Genomic DNA, 23,000 nt, shown 5'->3' with positions numbered 1-23,000 from the left:
ATAAAAAAATTATATAAAATATCTATTATATCCTCAATCAAAAAAAAAAAAAAAAAATCTTACCGCTATTCCTTTCATGACCAACAAGGAAAATAAATCCAATTCCCTTCCAATGAAAAGCCAAAAACTCACATATATCCTATATAATTTTTTTTTTCTTATAAAATATAAAAATTTTATTCCTATAAAAATGCTAGTAGTTTCCAATCTGATATTCAAAACTCCAACCAAATAAAAAAAAATTTCTTCATTTTTCCATTGACTATATTTTCCCCCTTCTATTCCCGTCAACCAAATAGAATGAGACTGGAGTTCAAGAGAATGTCATCATTAAGATTTCTGGAGATCTAGAATCAGAAGCTGTTCCCGACACTCTACATCAGGGACTACTTAATGAAATAGCCTACATTCACAGAATCAAGTCTTCAGATAATAAGTGCTCTGCATGCATATCAAGGTTATGAGCGGATATCATATGATACAGACATACATAGCTGACTCACTCGGTGCTTCAGTCAGGCTCCCAAAACGAGCAAGTGCAGCAAAATACAAGAAAAGGGTCCTCATGAGCTGATGCCTTACTTCTGCTTTCAATAATCCAAAGACCCCACAGACGTGACACCGCTGCTCAAATTTCTTGAGTCCTGCCGGCTCACATAGCCGTCACAACTGTTGCTAGGGAGCCTTTTGATGGGGGCCGAGCTCAGAAGATCAACACCTTGTCTGCCCATCTGCTGCACTTCTTGGGGTGAAAGTATCTTTATGCAATATACAGTGTTCACAAACTCCCTGGAAGAACAACCAAATGAAATGTGTCAAGGATATAAAATGCCAGAAACAACAATCCTGGAGTACAATGTATCCTATTCTTCCTGACTTCAAAAATTCATCTAATCTAAATAATAAGGACAACTACAGGAATTTATTTAGACACTTTAGTTTACTAACGTGGCAAAGGCAGCAGGATTCCTGTCAAATGCAAAGAAAACCAAAACACCAATCCGAGTTCTAAGAAGACATTCACTTCGAGCAAATGACTATAATCATAAGCAACAAGCATCATCTAAATAATCTTAACCAAAAGACAGGGCAAGAGCACAAAGGACTTACTGCCAGGGATCATCGCCAACAAGAAGAACATCATTCTCCCTGTCAACGAATACAAGCTGCCAGCCTGATCTCACAGGGTCTTCTAGCTGACCTTCTAGGCCAAACAGACGCCCCAGCTCACTGCGCAGCTCATGGTAGCTGCTGAATCTGGTGATATCCAGTGACCTCCCAAAGGACCCTGCCTTGTAAACCTAACATTCCAACCAAAAAGCTGATTAATTGATAGCATACTCCATAAATTCACTCAGCATGCACACATCAATCATGTAAAAAACAGACTAATTATAGAAGTTGACAACACCAAATCAACATTTTCCATTTTAATATATACATATATTCTTTTTTCCAGTGAGGTAATATGGACATGGAGGAATAATATATTGACTTTATGCAAGCATGCTATGTATGATATCAGCTTTCTTGAGCAGAATGGTAGGAACATAGTGAAACCATTTATCAAACCGTATTATCTCCATCATATGTAACATTGCTTCATTGCAAGGCCAAGTCACATGTTAGGTATTTTAAGTCTTTAACTTGATTAAAAAAAATGAAATAATTTAAGAAAAAAGCATCAGCCATTTTGGGAAAAAATGAATCCAGATGCTTTCCAGGAAACCAGAATCCAGAAAAGAGAATGAAAAAGTTGGCTATTGTCCATTTGAAAAGAAATTCACACCTTCACAAAGGTTCCACTCTGTGGGTGGCTCACTTGATCCACGTTCTCGGGGGATTGCAAAAATCTTGATGCGTCTAAGCAACTGGAACTAGTCAGTGCTTGATTCAATGGGAAGTCAGTTCCTGACGGACTCAAAAAATTGCAAGCACCATATGGCATAGCTGCTGAATCACTTTCACTGGCCACAGTTCTAAGGCTTGGCATGCCATTCTGCACTAGAAGTGATGAGGAATCTATGTTAACCCCAAACAACAAATTGTTTTGGGGATCTGTGCTACCATCTTGATCCACTGAACATTCTCTTACTGGAAAAGGTGGCAATGTCACAGATTGTGGGGAGGGGTTAGGCTGTGTAGCACCTAACTGTTCCACATGGGGCACAACACATTGAGCTCCAGATGGGAGAACTGACTCAACTGCAATTCGTTTACATGACCAGGGACTAGAAGTGCCTAGAGGGGTGGTTCTTGGCAAACTAAGGCGTGATATGTCTTCTGGAGAAAATGGTCGCATAATATTATGCAGGGGAGAGGTGCTATTTGTTGAAACAGAATTACTATTGGAATCTGGATAATTCTGTGGCTGGGAAAATGAGGAAATTGTTTGCAACATAGGAGTTTGGGATTGAGAAGCAGAGGTAAAGTGAGACAGGGCTGATACTATGTTAGGAATTTGTTGATGATCAGGCAAGTGCTTCTGCTGCATTTGTTGATGCTGTTGTTGCTGTTGCATTAGCAAATGCTGTTGCTGTGGCAATTGTTGTTGCTGCATCTGTTGATGCTGCTGCTGCTGCTCACCAAACGAGTTGCACTGCTGCAACTGATGTTGAAGGAAGTGAGACTGAGTCTGGCTTGGAACCTGGTTTTCTTGAATGGAGTGAAGGAAGGTTTGCTGTGATTGAGGTTGCACTTGTTGTAGAATCTGACTCGGTAATAGAGGGGTGGATCTGCTAGTTAAGTTTTGCGGTTGCTGGAATGGCAGAACAGCTGGTAATACCTGTTTTGCAGGATCCAAAGTCCTCATTTCCTGAAGTGCGGCTGCAGCCATTGACTGGTACATGTCAGGTTGCAGACCGTGTATCAAAGCATCAAGTCTTGGTTGCATCCAAGGTGTAATACCAATTCCCTGGAAGTTCAAAGATTGGATCCCTGGATTTCCACCATCTCGAAGCCACATCAGTGGAGAATTCAGACCAGCATCATCATCTTTTCCACCTACATAAATTGTGATAAAGGTAAGACGGCAGAAATACAATAATGGAAAATGATTAAGGCATTTTCTGCTCAAATTACTATATCAAGCAGTTGGAACAAAGCATCCTGGTTATAGTCTTGACTCTTGACTATCAAATACAAAATGCAATTAGAAGCGGTACCATGTAAAGAGGGCAATCCTGTAGGCCATGGACGCTTAAGCCTAAGATGAAAAGGGGATGGATACATTGGGAATGTTGTTAGAGGCTCGATCTCCCATAGTGACACCCTTGGCTGCCTCTCTCCAGCAGTTGATTCATCCCAGCCAACCTGAATCAGTAACCCCAAGCATATAATTATATTTCTAGAAAGAGCAGATGTATAACATATTCCAGGCAATCACCTTTGCAGCAGTAGCAAGACATCAAGGTTGCCTAGAACTTACATAGCCGCATTGTGAGAATGGAGCAGTCTATATTGAAACCAAATACAACAGTTGTCAGAATATTTACCTTCACAGAACGCCAATGCGAGTTTGGCCAACGGACAGGATCCAGATCACTTATCCCAGTAATTGTGCCCATGTACCTGGAAATAAACAAGGCAAAGCATTATGTGAGTTGAAACAATTAATAATGCGGAACACCCACAATAACACTTGACAGGACAAATATCAATAAGGCAGCACAGAAATCTTAAAGTGCACAATCTGTACCTGTTGGTGCACGTATATGTACATGATCAGAAATCTAAACCAATTATGAAAATTATAACATGTACCTACCGGCGAACACTTGACTCTTCTGTCTCAAAAAGCATTCGGAAACGCATGCCCACAGAAACACGCGTGTGATACACTGCTTTAATATACTTAGCTAGTGGTATAACAAATTCAGAAGGACTTGCCCTGAAATCAAATAATATGAACTATCATCACTTACCAAAAGTAAGAAGATGCAGACACTGCAAATGCACCACTCTACCTTGGGTTATAAAAAATGGTAAAACGGCTATTTGTAGCAGCAGCATGAGCAGCTGCAGCAAGAAGACCTATGTGCATGCTATCACTTGACAAAACTGATGAAGGCATAACCGTTTGTGGTCGATTAGCATGACGAATGCCCAGAAGCAACTGATTATTTTCATTCCTAACAAGACAATATACTTAAAAGATTCAGCAACACAACTTTATATAAATCTGCCCCCTTGCAATGATACAATGCTAAAAGATAATACCAGATAAAAAGGACTGAATCGCCAGCAACAAGTCTCTTGGCACTTACAAACACACTCCATCCTGTTGTAAGAAGATGTCTCTTTGGCTGACCTGCAACACGAATGTGTACTTATGGTTACAATACTGTATTTCAAAAAATTAGCAAGTAGCAAACATGCCAAACAGTCAACATACACATACACATACACGTATATATGTATATATGTGTACATGTGTGTATGTGCATATGTGCATGTGTGTGTATATGTGTATATATGCATATGTAGATATTTATACATGTATATGTATAGATGTATACATACATACATAAATAATTACATATGTGTGTGCATGTGTGTGTGTATTATGCTATAACAATAGTGTTATGCCTAAATGAACTTAAGTCAAAAGCACAATATAAACAAACTTTAAAAACTAATAACATGAAACATCAAACTAAAACCACAGCCAATGCACATAGGTACTTCAAATCATGTTGACAAGACACCAATGGCACCATGGCATCTTCTTACTCATTCCAAAGAGAAGCAAAATACTTTTAATGAATATTTGATGCAATAGCAGGTAACCAGCTCATCATCAAGTTCTGTTGAAAAATCAAGTCTACCATGTATGGTTGGACACCTCATTCTTCATTTCAGTCATGACAAAGACCTCATCTTGGCCACACTGACAGACCAAGGCAGAATACACATCTTACTGCATGTTCCCTACCTTCAAATTGGTATCTACCAGCAAGCAACTAGTGTATGAGGCTTGCTGACTACGACACAAATGCTACACATAGGGGCTGTTTCATGTGCAGCAGGTCCAGCTGCGAGACTGGCCAACCTGCAAGTTTGGAGGCTTTGCAGCTAGACTGCAGCAGAGCCCCCTTCCGGCTGAGCCCTCCTGATCCCCTCCTCCCTTGTAGCTGGCAGCTACTGGAAGAAGCCCCAAAACTGACCAATCCAAGCCCTAGGCCCCAAATTGATCTCTCCTCAACCCCTCTCATCCTCACCCTCTTTCTTCATCCATTTCTCCCTCATCCTTCTCTCCATCCCCCCTCCACCACTCCCATCATCTTCCATCCTAACAAGGAAGATTGAGCCCCTGCAACTCAATTTGAACAGCCACTTCAGTTGCAGTGTTGCTCCATCTACAGAGCTCCAAACAGCCCCCTAATATGGCACAAAGTGCATCATAAACACACAATATCCATGAAACAATCTAACAATAAATGTGCAAACATATATATAAACAGATAGATAGATAGATAGATAGAGAGAGAGAGAGGTGCAAAGTGCATCATAAACACACAATATCCATGAAACAATCTAACAATAAATGTGCAAACATATATATAAACAGATAGATAGATAGAGAGAGAGAGAGAGAGAGAGAGATACACATACATATATACATATATAGATAAATGCATACATACATACATGCATGCATACACACACACACACACACACATACATGTATGAGATGGACCATGCTCCCCTTAATAGAGCATTTCTTCCCCTTGATTCCAAAATCGATAATGGGGGATCCAAATCGAAGATCCATATCATTAATCATGTTTTATATTAAAAAATTTTAAAAACAAAAGATCATGTGTTTCAGTGGTCTCTAATCTATGCATCGGATGGGGGTAAAAATGAATGGTTAAAATGATATGAGATAATGTTTTTCTATGATCTAAGCATTAAAGTCTATTGATTTTTAATCTATACATATTTTAATATATATAGATCAATGTAGAGTGGATTCTCAATTTACTTTATCATAATTTCAGCATGCTAAAATAATGGGAACTGTCCACTTTGTATCAACATGATGTATAGGTTAGAAACTACCAGAATATGTGATTTTTAGTTTCTGGACATCTTTAGAATATAGATTATAACAGTGTGGACCTTTAATTTGGATGCCTTATTATTGATTTTGGATTAGAGAGGAGCCTAATCCATCTTCCTTTCAAGATATAGATCATTAATCACAAGGAGTTGATATTCTCCTCTCCAAAGGAGAATACTCTCTCTCTCTCTCTCTCTCTCTCTCTCTCTCTCTCTATATATATATATATATATATATATTCAATAAAAAAATTATGCAAATATATATTGCATATAAATGCATCACAGAAAATGTGCTATCAGGAGGTCAAAAATTATTTGACATAAGCTCAGTTGAACAGCTACAATATCATGATACTTAATAGGATATGGTAACCAGAAGCATATTTGATTTTACATTTCATGTTATAATATAAATTCCACATTGCATGACCAAGTTACTGTTTATAAAGCTGCTAAGTTATATTCTAGATTACCATCCTAAATGAATAAAGTGACTCTTTAAAATGATGACACAAGGCTCTTAATTTAATGCAGCTAACTGCAAACAAGTATTTGAGTAATGTTAGAGAAAGTCTTAACAGCATGGAGATCTAAGTTCCTCAATGATCATAGTAGAGCATGAAATTGCAAAAGCAGTATAGAAATTTATCAGGCAACTGCTGAATTCTAAATCTATAGCTAAGAAAGTTATACTCGATATATGAAAATGACCAATACCTGCTGCACTAGAAGCAAACAATATTCCAATTCCTATCTTTGTTAATGGTAAACTGCGGATATAGTCTATTGGGGCAATCAGATCTGCTTCTCCCGGTTCATGGTCGGACCCTGACTGTGTCGGGGATAGATCGGCTGTCAAAACAGAACCACCAAAGGAGTTATCGGTTCAACTATAGCGTCTACAGGATTCGATACCTGACATACTATCAGGATCATGGAACACACATAGCCGACTGTCAATCAGCCAACCGACTGATCGTCGGTAATTCCCGACTGTCTTCCTAAATATCAACCCATCTCAACGACTCGATCGACTGTACAGCTGATAGCTAGTCGGTATATCAAAATCATCGACCGACAGACAGTCGGTATGTTAAAAGTACCGACATATAGTCGGTATGTCAATATCACCGACACCCAATTGAAATATCAGAATCTACAATCATGATGTTACAATCGTGGATAACGACTCCACACCACGACCATTAGTGGGCGTAAACTGCCCACTAACCCCATGATCATGGCCCGATAATAGGGGTTAACCATCCTTTAGTGCCATAAAAAGCGAGACTCCATGTATTCAGTGATTACATCGGAAGTGCCTATAAAAGAAAGGTAAGGAAACAACAAGGGTAAGGGGCTTTCACAAGGCTAAAACTCTGCTGAAATCTACTTTCAATATCCTATTCACCACTCTCCACTGACTTAGGCATTAAAGGATCCCCGCCAGACAAAAATCCAGTCAGTGGACTTCTTTCGCAGGTTGCTCTTCACCGGAGTCAGTCGCACTCGAGGATTGGCCGCAACATAGTCTAACATATTTAAACTAAAAAAATTGGACCAGAGAAAAGGAAAAAAATGCTTAACTAAAAAAAGACAATTTTTTCTTTTTTATAATGATGCAATGCACCAGAGATAGTTATCGATAATGTTTACACAGAGAACAAGATGGTATAACCAAAACTAACCAGAAAACTTGTGCATTTATTGCAAGACCTAATAAATGTTCATTAGTCAACAAAATTTTGATAGATGCACAAGCTGTGGGAAAGAAATAAAATATAATGCACATCCCCAGTATGTCCAAATAAATCACCTTGAGAATGCAAATAAAAGAATTTTGAAAAAGAAGGTGACAATCCTCAAGCCCTTGACAAGGTTATCAAGGGAGACACTAGCCACCAAGTCACATAAAGTTGTAGGCTCAAATAAAATAATTTACATCCACATATTGCATTATTAATTCTTAAATCATTCTTTAAGACCAAGGTTTTCCATACCGGTACCGGCGGCCGTTTCAATCGGCCGACAGTATGGTACGGCACAGTTCCGTATCGTATCGAATCTGTAGCAGCCCGGTTATCTGGGCCTGTAGCCCAGACGGCCCAACAACAAAAAAAAAAAAAAAAAAAAAAGAAAACAGAGAAGGAGGAAGACTCCTAGCCGGAGTCTTCTTCCTTCACGATTCCAGCAATTTCGGACTCAAAGAGTCCGGCTAGGGTAGGAAACCTCCACTATAAGATCCCCCGACCTTCCTTTAGGAAGTTACAACCAAAAATTTTGAGGAAAATCGAGGGTTTTGAGAAACTTTCTCAAAGATTACCGTGGGGGGGTTGATCGGAAGAAAGAGGAGTCGTCGGAGCTTTCTTTGGACGGCGGAACCAGGTATTTCCTTTTCTCCTTGTTATTCTCCGGTCACCGGTGTTTGGAAGCCGGCAAGGAGCTGGTTCGGGCTCAACAGGGATACCCTGTTTTTGTGATTTTCTTCCTTCCCTGCCGCCGGCAACAAGGAGGGTGACTCTGCCGCCGACACGGTAGCATTGCCGGCGTCGGAACGTTGCCGGGGAAGGTGGCTGGGGGTGTTCTCTGGGTCGGGATATGGGGAGAGGTTCGAATGGGGGCTCGGGTCCCTGTTTTCGAACGTAAGGAGAGAAGAAGAAGAAGCATCTTCTCTCTTCTTTAAAAAAAATATATATATATATATATAAAAATATATATATATATATATAAATATATATATATATATATATATATATAAAAGGTGGGGGAACATGGGTATGAGTCAGATGACCTTAAAATATATAGAAAATTTATTTGGTTAAATCAATTTATTTTGTTTGATAGGAGAGCAGTCTAACGATCAGGGAGACAACGAGTAGGACTTGATTTTCGGACTATAAGGTTGTGAATTTGAATTCCCAATTATCGAGGTAAGAATCCTGTACATGATCATCGCTAAATTTATGTTATTTATTTGTTAATCTTATATGTTGAAATTGCAATATTGAAATTATAATCGATGAATTTTCCATGCTTTAGACGTTGAGATATGGCTTATATGAATATTTTTTTTTTGAGTATATTATGAAAGAATTTTTATGATTGATGGTATGAATCTTATGGACATGAATTATCAACTTATTCATTCTGTAAATTGAAATAATTCGATAAAATTCATAATTGAATGAAAAGGGTATGTTTTGGACTAACCTCGACATATGAATCAGCCGGCCAGGAGCTCATGCCTGGGACAGCCCGCCAGGAGCTTATGCCTGGGACAGCCCCCACTGGCTTACAGGTGGATCAGCCGGCCAGGAGCTCATGCCTGGGACAGCCCGCCAGGAGCTTATGCCTGGGACAGCCTCTCACGGGCTTTTGTACGTGGGACAGCCGGCCAGGAGCTCATCCTGGGACAGCCTTGAAAGGCTTTTATGAAAGAATAATTGGATTGGAAAGAGATTGAGGTATGGTCTGAGTTAGTCCAAAGCCAAAAAGGGTTGAAATATTGACAGATCAAAAATATGATAAGATACAATACTTAATATGAAATTCAACAATGAATGAAGATTCCACCTGATGATGTATGATGATACATATGCATATTTGTGATATTATTCTAGTTATTGTATACCTAGAAGATTTCTCAATTGCATTGGTTTTAGAAATATTAATTCTATTTACTGGCTTGATGTACATGTGCAGTGATTCTTACTGAGTTGGAGAAGCTCATATTTTTCTTCTTAATTTTTTTCAGACTCACAGGAAACTTAGATTGGATGGTTTGGGCGAGAGCAAATGAGGACTGAAGTCTTTAGTAATTTAGTTAGTTTAAATTCTCTGATGCCAAAGAACATTTGAATAGTTGTATTGAACAAGATTGCATTTGATTTGAAGTTGTGACATTGGTTGATTGATTTGGTATTTAATTAGTTATCTAAAATTTTGAAGTGTTAAAATTTTAGGCCTTACATGATCCTAGGGTGCTGCTCTAGGGTTTGTGTGGCCGTGTCATGTGCCCAACTCAGGTATTGGGTTGGGGCGTGACAGAGTGGTATCAGAGCCTAGGTTTAGGAATCCTAAGGTTTATTTTAGAGAGAGAGTATATGGGTAGATTTTTAGATGGAAATTGATTAATACGAAATATTATTCTTAAATTCTTGACTAAAGTGAAACTGTGTAGGTTGTCATGGCAAGAGGGACTGAACGTGGGCGAAATCGGAGACCTACTCGTTTTGCAGATGGCTCTAGTGCTTGGGAGCCAGCTACACCACAAGAAAATGCTCCACCCTTATCGGATGATGAAGCACCACAACAAGAATATCCTACTGAGCCTGCTGAGGTCACTCCCGGGGAAGAAACTCCAGGAGAACCTGAAATTCAACCTGGGGAACAAATTACTACAGCTCAGTTAATGCAAGTACTGGTTCAACAACAAGTGGCTGCAAGGGAAGATATGAGGAGGATATTGGAGGTGCAACAGGGACACCAACAGCAGATCATACAACAAATATTTCAGGAGCGGCAGTCCCAGCAACAACAAGGAGCGGGAAATCAGTATGAACGTCGAATCAATTTATTAGACTTCAAAAAATATGCACCACCGGCATTCTCAGGGACCTCAGATCCTATGGAAGCTGAAAGCTGGCTAAAAGCAATAGAGAAAGTTTTCCATGCTTTGAGATGTCCTGCTGAAGACAAGGTCACCTTTGCCACATTTATGTTACTAGGTGAGGCAGCCGATTGGTGGGAGATGGAAATTGGAAAGCTTGGGCCAAATGATGTACCTTTTACATGGGAAGAATTTAGAAAGGTTTTCTATGAAAAGTATTTTCCCCAGAGTATCCGACTCCAGAAATTTCGAGAGTTCGATCGTCTGGTGCAGGGCCATATGACAGTTGCTCAATATGCAGCCAAATTTGAAGAATTGTCGAGATACGCCCCTGCATTGATAGCTGAAGAAAATGTTCGAGCCAGAAAATTTGAGAATGGATTAAGGGATAGAATCCAACAGTTGGTGACTGTCTTTGAGCTGCCCACTTATAAAGAAGTCGTAAACAAATGCTTAATAATAGAAAAAGGACTCAATGATGCTCAAGCAGCAAGAGAGAAAAGTATGAAGAAAAGGGATCGAGCAACTGATTCTCAAGGTCAAAGTAGCAGGGCCTTCAAGCCAAAAACCCCAAAACCAAGCCAGTCTGCAGTTGAAAGTAAAACTCAATATCAGGGGAGCATTATATGTTATAGATGTGGAGGATCCCATCTTAAACGAGATTGCACATGGCCTGGGGGACAATGTTACAAATGTGGACGAGATGGCCATAAAGCAGTTGTATGCCGCAATGGAGGAGAATCTCAGAGACAGCAGATGCCTCAAAATTATCAGAATACCCCCGCTAATCGAGCACCCCAAGATGTACAAAGACAAGATGCGGGACAACAAAAATCAAAGACCCAAGGACGAGTCTATGCACTTACCCAACAGGATGCTAATGCTTCTAACTCAGTGGTGACGGGTACTGAATCGATCTCTTAAAAATTCTTTTATATATATGTCATGAATTATTATATGCTTAGATATATAAGGACATATAGCACTGAATGATAAATGAATATCTGACAGGTATGATTAAAATTGCATCCAACAATGTCTATGCTCTATTTGATCCTGGAGCTACCCACTCCTTTATAGCAACTAGTTTTATTAAGAAGAATAAAGAGATGTCTCCTACACCTTTAGAAAATAATCTCTGTGTCTGTACACCAAGTGGAGAGGTGATCCTGGTAAATTCAATTTGCAAAGATTGTGTGCTAAGTATCGAGGATAGGGAGATGAAAGCAGACTTATTAGTCTTAGAGATGAAAGACTTTGATCTAATCTTGGGGATGGATTGGTTAGCAGCATATCATGCTACAGTTGACTGCTTCCAAAAGACAATAATGTTTCAAATTCCAGAACAGTCAGAGTTTAGTTTTAAGAGCACTAAACCCTTCTTTCACCAGAAGTTCATCTCAGCTATTCATGCTCAGAAATTTCTTAGAAAAAGATGTGAAGGATTTCTAGCCACTGTATTAGAAACTCAGAATGAAAAACTCAAGTTAGAGGATATCCCTATTGTGAAGGAATTTTCTGATGTTTTTACTGATGACCTACCTGGACTACCTCCTGATCGAGAGATTGAATTTTTTATTGACCTGATCCCTGGTACGAGTTCAGTTTCTAAAGCTCCTTATCGAATGGCTCCAGCAGAATTGAAGGAATTACAAAAACAATTGCAAGAGTTGTTGGACAAAGGATTCATTAGACCTAGTGTGTCACCTTGGGGAGCTCCAGTACTTTTTGTAAAGAAGAAAGATGGTAGCCTTCGGCTTTGTATAGACTACCGAGAATTAAACAAGGTAACAGTGCGAAACAAATATCCTTTACCACGAATTGATGACTTGTTTGATCAGTTGCAAGGAGCTCAAGTTTTCTCAAAAATTGATCTTCGTTCTGGTTACCATCAGTTGAAGATACAGCCGGGAGACATATCAAAAACAGCCTTTCGGACTAGATATGGGCATTATGAGTTTTTAGTCATGCCATTTGGTCTGACCAATGCACCGGCAGCCTTTATAAATCTTATGAATCGAGTGTTTGCATCATACTTGGATCGATTTGTAGTTGTATTTATTGATGATATTTTAATTTACTCGAAAAGCTCACTCGAGCATGAAGAACATTTGAGGACTGTATTAGAAACTCTGAGGGAAAAGAAGCTGTATGCAAAGCTACAAAAATGTGAATTTTGGATGAGCAGTGTTACTTTTCTCGGGCATGTCATCTCCAAGGAGGGTGTCTCAGTTGACCCAAGGAAAGTGGAGGCAGTAGTTGACTGGAGCCGACCCACTAACGTATCAGAGATACGCAGCTTTTTGGGATTAGCTGGCTATTATCGAAGGTTTGTGGAAGGTTTCTCTAGTATTGCTATGCCTCTATCTCGTCTAACACAGAAACAAGTAAAATTTGAATGGACAGACGAATGTGAGCAAAGCTTCCAAGAGTTAAAAAGACGACTGGTGACTGCTCCAATCTTAACCATTCCATCTGGGACAGAGGGTTTCACTATCTATAGCGATGCTTCTCGTAAAGGTCTCGGTTGTGTTTTGATGCAAAAAGGAAAGGTGATAGCTTATGCCTCTCGACAACTGAAGTTATATGAGCGGAATTATCCTACTCATGACTTAGAATTAGCAGCTGTAGTTTTTGCTTTAAAAATATGGAGGCATTACTTATATGGGGAGCATTGCGAGATTTTCACAGATCATAAAAGTTTAAAATATATCTTTACTCAGAAGGAGTTAAATATGAGACAAAGAAGGTGGCTGAAACTACTAAAGGACTATGACGTGACAATAAATTACCATCCCGGGAAAGCAAATGTTGTAGCCGATGCTCTAAGTAGAAAGTTTTCTGGTGAATTGGCTGCTCTAATTACCTCACAAAAATCTATATTGCTGGATTTGGAGAAATCAGGAATTGAAATACGACTGCATGATTCTCAAGTTCAGCTTGCAAATCTTGTACTACAGCCTACTTTGATTGAAAAGATTAAAGCAGCTCAAAAGGAGGATTCAGAGTTATAAAAGGTCATAAATGTAGTGAAATCCGGTATACAGACAAAATTTTGGATACATGAGGATGGGTCATTGAGATTTGATAACAGATTATGTGTTCCCAAGATTTCAGGATTAAGAGACGAGATCCTAGAGGAAGCTCACTGTTCGGCTTACACTATGCATCCTGGAAGCACAAAGATGTATCAAGATTTGAAAAGAAATTTTTGGTGGTCTGGTATGAAAAGGGATATTGCATAATTTGTAGCCCAATGTTTGGTATGTCAACAAGTAAAAGCTGAACATCAAAGACCAGCAGGACCACTGCAGTCTCTTCTTATTCCTCAGTGGAAATGGGAGCATATTACTATGGATTTTGTAACTGGATTACCTAAAACATTTCGAAATAATAATGCCGTATGGGTAATTGTTGATCGATTGACGAAATCAGCACATTTCTTACCCTTTCGGATTGGTCTCTCCTTAGAAAGATTGGCAGGCTTATATATAGAGCAGATTGTACGACTGCATGGAGTACCAGTTACTATTGTGTCAGATCGAGATAGTAGATTTGTTTCGCAGTTTTGGAAGAGTCTTCATAAAGCTCTTGGAACCAAGTTAAATTTCAGTACAGCTTTTCATCCTCAAACTGACGGACAATCAGAACGAACCATACAGATCCTAGAGGATATGTTAAGGGCTTGTGTCATGGACTTAGGCGGAGCATGGGATAATCACTTATCATTGGTTGAGTTTGCTTATAATAATAGTTACCAAGCAAGCATTCAGATGGCTCCTTTCGAGGCATTATATGGAAGAAAATGTAGATCGCCCATTTGTTGGGATGAGGTGGGGGAAAGAAAACTGTTGGGACCAGAAATAGTGCAGCAGACAGTGAAAAAAGTACACATGATTCAGGAACGACTTCGTACGGCTCAGAGCAGGCAAAAGAGTTATACTGATAATAGAAGAAGGGAGCTGGAATTTCATGTAGGCGATCATGTTTTTCTGAGAATTTCTCCCACTAAAGGTGTAATGAGATTTGGAGTTCGTGGTAAGTTGAGTCCAAGATATATTGGCCCTTTTGAAATTTTAGACAGGATCGGAGAGGTTGCATATCGATTAGCATTACCGCCGACTTTATCTGGTGTTCATGATGTGTTTCATATATCGATGTTGAGGAAGTATATTCCAGATCCAAGTCATGTCGTGAGTTATGAACCTTTGCGTCTTCAGAAGGATATGACTTATGAAGAATATCCAGTACGGATTGTTGACAAGAAAGATCAGGTGTTACGACATCGAATTATTCCTTATGTGAAGATTCAATGGGGCAATCATAGCGAGAGAGAGGCTACATGGGAACTCGAGACAGAAATGAAGATCAAGTATCCACAACTTTTTGAAAACTCAGGTATGTAAATTTCGAGGACGAAATTTTTTTTAAGGGGGGGAGATTGTAGCAGCCCGGTTATCTGGGCCTGTAGCCCAGACGGCCCAACAACAAAAAAAAAAAAAAAAAAAAAGAAAACAGAGAAGGAGGAAGACTCCTAGCCGGAGTCTTCTTCCTTCACGATTCCAGCAATTTCGGACTCAAAGAGTCCGGCTAGGGTAGGAAACCTCCACTATAAGATCCCCCGACCTTCCTTTAGGAAGTTACAACCAAAAATTTTGAGGAAAATCGAGGGTTTTGAGAAACTTTCTCAAAGATTACCGTGGGGGGTTGATCGGAAGAAAGAGGAGTCGTCGGAGCTTTCTTTGGACGGCGGAACCAGGTATTTCCTTTTCTCCTTGTTATTCTCCGGTCACCGGTGTTTGGAAGCCGGCAAGGAGCTGGTTCGGGCTCAACAGGGATACCCTGTTTTTGTGATTTTCTTCCTTCCCTGCCGCCGGCAACAAGGAGGGTGACTCTGCCGCCGACACGGTAGCATTGCCGGCGTCGGAACGTTGCCGGGGAAGGTGGCTGGGGGTGTTCTCTGGGTCGGGATATGGGGAGAGGTTCGAATGGGGGCTCGGGTCCCTGTTTTCGAACGTAAGGAGAGAAGAAGAAGAAGCATCTTCTCTCTTCTTTAAAAAAAAAATATATATATATATAATATAAAATATATATATATATATAAATATATATATATATATATATATAAAAGGTGGGGGAACATGGGTATGAGTCAGATGACCTTAAAATATATAGAAAATTTATTTGGTTAAATCAATTTATTTTGTTTGATAGGAGAGCAGTCTAACGATCAGGGAGACAACGAGTAGGACTTGATTTCGGACTATAAGGTTGTGAATTTGAATTCCCAATTATCGAGGTAAGAATCCTGTACATGATCATCGCTAAATTTATGTTATTTATTTGTTAATCTTATATGTTGAAATTGCAATATTGAAATTATAATCGATGAATTTTCCATGCTTTAGACGTTGAGATATGGCTTATATGAATATTTTTTTTTTGAGTATATTATGAAAGAATTTTATGATTGATGGTATGAATCTTATGGACATGAATTATCAACTTATTCATTCTGTAAATTGAAATAATTCGATAAAATTCATAATTGAATGAAAAGGGTATGTTTTGGACTAACCTCGACATATGAATCAGCCGGCCAGGAGCTCATGCCTGGGACAGCCCGCCAGGAGCTTATGCCTGGACAGCCCCCACTGGCTTACAGGTGGATCAGCCGGCCAGGAGCTCATGCCTGGGACAGCCCGCCAGGAGCTTATGCCTGGGACAGCCTCTCACGGGCTTTTGTACGTGGACAGCCGGCCAGGAGCTCATCCTGGGACAGCCTTGAAAGGCTTTTATGAAAGAATAATTGGATTGGAAAGAGATTGAGGTATGGTCTGAGTTAGTCCAAAGCCAAAAAGGGTTGAAATATTGACAGATCAAAAATATGATAAGATACAATACTTAATATGAAATTCAACAATGAATGAAGATTCCACCTGATGATGTATGATGATACATATGCATATTTGTGATATTATTCTAGTTATTGTATACCTAGAAGATTTCTCAATTGCATTGGTTTTAGAAATATTAATTCTATTTACTGGCTTGATGTACATGTGCAGTGATTCTTACTGAGTTGGAGAAGCTCATATTTTTCTTCTTAATTTTTTTCAGACTCACAGGAAACTTAGATTGGATGGTTTGGGCGAGAGCAAATGAGGACTGAAGTCTTTAGTAATTTAGTTAGTTTAAATTCTCTGATGCCAAAGAACATTTGAATAGTTGTATTGAACAAGATTGCATTTGATTTGAAGTTGTGACATTGGTTGATTGATTTGGTATTTAATTAGTTATCTAAAATTTTGAAGTGTTAAAATTTTAGGCCTTACATGATCCTAGGGTGCTGCTCTAGGGTTTGTGTGGCCGTGTCATGTGCCCAACTCAGGTATTGGGTTTGGGGCGTGACAGGTATATAAGAATGAAAATAGCAGTGGGTGCTGCCAAAGGCCACGAGTCCTTGCATGATATCCCACCTGTGATTTACCGTGATTTTAAAGAATCAAATATACTTCTCAACGAAGATTACAACCCAAAGTAGTCTGATTTTGGCCTAACTTAGCTTGGTCCAGTTGGAGATATCAGCCATGTTTCTACATGAGTGATGGGTATGTACGGCTACTGTGCTCCAGAGTATGCATTGATAGGCAAGTTAACAAAGATGTCAGACGTACGTATGTAGTTTTGGGATTGTGTTCTTGGAGCTCGTTCCTGGAAGGAGGGCTAGAGACATCACAAAACCACCGCATGAGCAACACCTTGTTCATTGGGTATGTCAAGCGATCTGATATTACCTCATTGGGCTTATGAAATATGCATTACATACATTTTAATATAGAAAGGTAAAATGTACTTCTGTTTAGTGCAGTCAATCACCCAGTTAAGCTTGTGTATTTAAACATTTATAAACCATGAGAGGTAAGGTAGTACCATTCTACTTCAACTAATCAAAAGATACTTTAAGACAAAGAAGAAGACTGTGAAGCCTGTTCATATCAAGGCCAGATTGGAATACTGACTACTTAGCTAATCTTAGCTTGATTTCAGCTGATGCTCACAGAGGCACTAGATTCTCTCTTTTTTGAGATTTTTTTTGTTTTGGATAAAAGAGGCGCTAGATTCTTAAAAAGCTTTTTATTGTTACAACTTAAAAATCCACTCGTTTCCACCAGTACCCTGTGATTCAACCGTGTTTAATCATCAAAAAAGAAAAAAGAAAGAAAACTAGATAATATTCTGTCTTAAGAAAACCACGTGAGCCATGACACCAGTCAGAGCTTTTCTTGATAACTTGATGCATGATTCTATCTTGAATGCAACATCATAATGTGAATACTCTAACTAATTATGACAATCTCTCTCCCCCTCTCTCTGCATATTTGATAGATTCGTTTGTGTATGCATATATCTATACCCATACGTATCTTCATGTGCACACAGTATAACACAACTTCGAGAACAAGTAAACTTCGAGAACAAGTAATTATAAAGCAGACTTTGCCAACAGAATCCAGTTAAGAAACAAAGACAGGAAAAATTAAAAAGTCTTGTCTGTCTTATATTGTTTCCTTTGTTAAAAGTAACTTACAATTATATTTCTGCTAATGGCTTCAATTTAACAGTTTGAGTTGTCTACCTCGACCATGTACATGATATCGTCTTTTGTTACAGTTGTGCGGGTAGAATCACTCTTTAGAGATGAGAGGAAGCACGTATAAACCCACTGCTTCAAGGGAAATTTCCCGTAAAAGGTTTCTACCAAGCTCAAGAGAAAGCAAGCACTCGCCCACTAATTAGTGATGGTGTAACTGCTCTCCAGCTTCTGATTAATCCAAGCAAGGATCCTGCAGGAGACTGTGAGGACACAATCCCCAAGAAATCGCTTTCTTCCGATTAACAGACAGATAGATTGCTGGAACTAACGATGTCCTAATATAGCAAAGAAAATCAAAAAAACAATGAGAAAAGCTGTTCTCCATGGAAATAAGAATTTAAAGCAGGTGTTCATATTACTTCATCAATTCTAGCCACGCATGCATGAGACCAGAATACAGATTTAGCAGCTCACAAAGGAACTTCCAGAACCAGTCGCCTTTTTGTCACTAGCATGTTCTACTTGGTGCTGCATGTGGTTTTGATCTTACGATGCAAAATTTAACACATCCATGTGGCTTTGATCTTACAATGCAAGATTTAACAAATCCAAGTTATACATAAAGTATTTTAGATAACGGAGGTGATGTGGTGCTCCTTAATCATTTTTTATAGAGAAGGTGGGAAACGTCCGAACCACTCATTAGACAGGGATAATTAGGAAATTTCCATTTCAGCGGGTCACCAAACCGGTTAATTCATAGTATTTTATTATTGTTCTGAAAAACGATATTTTTCAGCGAAACTTTGTAGACTAAGCTTTTACAGTCTACTAATTCAATTTCAGTTTTTCAAAAAAAAAAAAAATCCCGCTAAAATTTCAATAGGTGAGTACCTCAAGTTCTAATGTTAAGAATTTGCATGACAAGTTTAGTTTTACTCTCCACAAAGATGTAATAATAACCCGTATTCAGAATAGTTTGTTTATCGTGAATAAATCAGATTCAATAGGAATGATTTTTCGTCAAAGATTCAGAAGGGATGGTTAGCAACACTTAATTATGTTGCAGTGAGAATGACATTCCTGGAGCAACAGACTAAGAGAATAATACCTTTTTTAGAACTAATCGGGTGGCGTTTTTTTAGAGTGGGGGCAGGTATGCTTCACGGGAAACCTGTTTATTTTCCCCGTTTTCGTCTTTTTCTTCCCTCAAGTAATAAGTTTTATTGGTAGGTGGACTAAAGGAGGGACTCTGGCCATCCAACAAAGCTTACACGGCCGGCAAACTTGAGCTTCTTTTCTGTTCTTTTTCGTTTTGTGCAGTGTATTTCGTGTGTGCATGTCCTTGCGGTTCCCATCGTTCCCTCCCTTTGATCATAAGAAGGAACTTAGCAATGCAACTCTCAAGCCTCAGGTTCAAAATGGGTACCCGTCTGCACGGAAAATCTCTAGATCCTTTGTCTCTTTCATTAGATCTTCTTGTTTATTGGATCTACCTTTGAAGGGGCAGGATTACACTTGGGAGTAATAAGCGTGAGATTCCTATCTTGGCTAGGCTTGATCGCTTCTTGATCTCCATCGAGATGGACGAACTTTTTCCTTGTCTCATCCAGGGGCCCTTCCAAATCCCTGTTCAGACCATGTACCCATCAAGCTTTCTCTTAATGCTCCCTACAAACCCAGATCTCAATTCAGGTTCGATAGGAGTTGGCTTCTTTCTCATGAACTTCCAGATGTTGTTGCAAATGCTTGGCATTATGATGGGTCTACGGTCGATGCAACGATTAATTTGGTGATTAAATTGAGGAATACTAGAGCTGCATTAAAGAATAGGTCTTTTAAATCCAGGGCAGCTGCTCGTCTCTGACAGACGAGCTCCTTGGGCAACTTCAGTATCTAGATCAAAAAGAAGAAAGAAATCTACTGACCACTTCAGAAAGAGATTTGAGACTTTCTTCAAGAATGAACTACAAAAGCTTTCTCTTGCCGAAGAAATTTATTGGAAGCAGCGTGCCAAGGTCAGGTGGTTGCTAGAGGGAGATAATAATACTGCTTTTTTTCATAAATCGACAAATCTTAGAAGAAAATTTAATTGGATCTCTGGTGTGGAGCACAACTCTGTGGTTATTTATAGTGCTAACAGCTCTGATTTAAAAATATCTTCTCTGACTTCTTTAGACAAATTTATGATCAACCTGTTGAGCACCCTCAGGATCTGGACTGGGCTCTCATTCATCCCTCCCCTGTTGCTGACTTATGTCGCCTAGAAAGATCCTTTCACCTTGGATGAAATTCATGAGGCAGTCTTCAGATTCAAAGGGGACAAAAGTCTTGGTCCTGATGGTTTTACTACATGTTTTTATCAGCATTTTTGGGATCTGGTGAAACATGACCTCATGTTTCTCTTTAGGCAGCTGGTTGATAAAAGCATTGACCTCAGTCGTCTCAAGTATGCCTCTCTTTCCTTGATTCCAAGAAGGAAGCAGCAAGGACTCCAGCAGACTTCCGGCCTATTAGTTTGATCCATAGTTGTATCAAGATTGTTTCAAAGGTCTTAGCTTCCAGGCTCAAGTCCTTTCTAGATGCACTTATCGACCCTGCTCAGACTACTACTTACATCAAGGGTAGATCTATTCTGAACAATTTTCTTTGTACAAATGAAATCCTTCACCCCTCTAAGAAAGCTGATATCAATAAGGCGGTGTGCAAGCTTGACTTCATAAAAGCTTTTGATAGGGTAAGCTCTCCATATCTCACTCGTTTGCTCTCCTCGAGGGGTTTCCTGCCGAAGTGGCTTCAATGGGTCAATAATTTGCTTTCTTCTGCAAAGATTGCTCCTTGCGTCAATGGTGAGCTTGGCAACTGGATCGTCTGCAGGAGGGGACTCAGACAAGGTGATCCTTTTTCCCCTTACTTGTTATTCTTGTTATTCTGCAGGATGCTGAATGTTGCGGCATCCGCAAAGATATAGGAGGGACTAGGTAACCCTTGGGTCTGTGGAGGAACTAAGATTCTTCAATATGCTGAGGATACCCTTGTGTTCATCAGAGCTGAAAAGAGATACTGTGCAGTCCTAAAAACTATTCTCCTTTGCTTTGAACTTATATCTGGATTGGCCATAAATTTTCATAAGAGTTCTGTCTCTGTGATTGGTAGATTCTCCCAAGTCAGCTCCTCTCTTGCTTCCTGGTTAAATTGTCCATTCGTCTCACCTCCTCTGAAGTATCTGGGACTGCCTCTGAGTGGGAAAAGACTTACGAAATCTGATTGGAATTTGTTGTTGCTTCGATTTGAGAGTAAACTTGCCTCTTGCAAAAGCAAATACCTTTCTTTTTATTGGAAGGATTAAGCTTAATTGGAAAAAATATCTAATTAAAGGACCAGGGATTTATTCCATAGCATATTCTTGGTTATTCTTTGGCATATTCTTGTTATTCCCTATCTGTATTTGGGTCTACATATTTGTATTTATAGGTCTTTGTACACACTTTTGATTAAGAAAAGAAGAAATAATATCTCCTTCTCTTTCATCATGGTATCAGAGCATCCGGGTTCTGATCCATTCTTTCTTCCTTCCTCTTCATAAAAAAAAAAAAAAAAAAAAAAAAAAAAAAAAAAAATCCTTTTCCCTCCGCCCACCGCTGCCCTCTTCTTCATTATCTACCCTTCTTCATTATTTTTCCTCTCTTCACAGCAAAATTCCGGCCGAAAGTCACCATTCTTCCCGGTCGCCACCGCAGCCATCGCAGTCCTCCGTCTCACCGGCCGCCTCCGTCGAGCCACTTCTTCCCGTCGAAGCCCCTTCTTCCCGGTCGAAGCCCTCCGCCTCCGTCGAGCCACTTCTTCCTGTCGAGCCCTTCTTCCCGGTCGAAGCCCTCTTTTTCTTCCCGGCCGAAACCCCTTCGCCGGCATCCACCGAGTCCATCCGAGCCTCTTCCTCTTCTTCCCGGCCGAAATCCTTTCAAAGCTTCCGCATCCACCGAGTTCATCCGCAGCCATCGCCACTGCAAACCTCTTCTTCCCGGCCGAAACCCCTTCCTCCACCTCCCGGCCAACCTCTTCCTCTTCCTCCTCCTCGTCTCCCACCTCTGCTGTGACGTGCCCGGCCCCTTCCTTCCCGGCCGAAACCCCTTCTTGGTATCACCCGGCGTTGGCGACCTCTGTTTTGGTATCAAACCCTTCTCTGCTTTGGCGACCTTTGCTCTGCTCTCAAACCCGACGTTGTGATTCCTCCTTCTTCCTCCTCCAGCCCCCGAAGGCGTCGCTGGTGACGGCAGCAATCCCGTGCTTCACGGGATCCATAATCGGTAAAAGCCACATTTACCGCAGCTTCCTTTTTAACCCTTTATTCTTTTACAAAAAAAAAAAAAAAAAAAAAAAAAATGGAGAACTTTATGCCTAGATACTTAAAAAGCCTGTATCTACAGTATGTCCGGTGATTCGTGTGTCTGGTGATTCATTGATAGTGTGTCAGTGAGGTTATTATTTTTGTTTGTATGGCCAATCCGATTACTATGCAAGATCTTGAAGGTCTGCTGGATCGGCTATTACAGTTGCCACTCGATCAGGAGGTTCGTCAAGAGATAGTGGATTGTTGAATGCTCTTCAAGTGGCTGTAAAACTTGATGGCCCAACGACATATTTACAATGGGAGAGGAGCACTCGTCTACTTTGTACAAGGGCGAGGCTTGGAGGGATATTCACCGGCACAAAGAAGAAACCTGTTAA

At 39.9% G+C, this 23,000-nt stretch overlaps 1 protein-coding gene across 1 annotated transcript in view; it reads right to left on the bottom strand.

The window, feature by feature from the left end:
* Positions 1–312: 312 nt before the first annotated feature.
* Positions 313–23,000, bottom strand: part of LOC105059786 (auxin response factor 17) — a 51,844-nt gene continuing 29,156 nt past the window's right edge. Inside the window, exons 7-14 of the mRNA XM_010943224.4 lie at positions 4,219–4,309; positions 3,966–4,130; positions 3,767–3,889; positions 3,495–3,570; positions 3,165–3,312; positions 1,790–3,003; positions 1,111–1,301; positions 313–789 (exon numbers count right to left, since the gene is read on the bottom strand). Coding sequence (XP_010941526.1) covers positions 591–789; positions 1,111–1,301; positions 1,790–3,003; positions 3,165–3,312; positions 3,495–3,570; positions 3,767–3,889; positions 3,966–4,130; positions 4,219–4,309 — 2,207 coding nt within the window. The 3' untranslated portion in view covers positions 313–590. The remainder of the gene's footprint in view (positions 790–1,110; positions 1,302–1,789; positions 3,004–3,164; positions 3,313–3,494; positions 3,571–3,766; positions 3,890–3,965; positions 4,131–4,218; positions 4,310–23,000) is intronic.

Source organism: Elaeis guineensis, chromosome 10 (genome assembly GCF_000442705.2).
Source record: "Elaeis guineensis isolate ETL-2024a chromosome 10, EG11, whole genome shotgun sequence".
Lineage (NCBI taxonomy): Eukaryota > Viridiplantae > Streptophyta > Magnoliopsida > Arecales > Arecaceae > Elaeis > Elaeis guineensis.
Note: the sequence above shows the minus strand (reverse complement) of the source record. Positions and strands in the feature narration are given on the sequence as shown.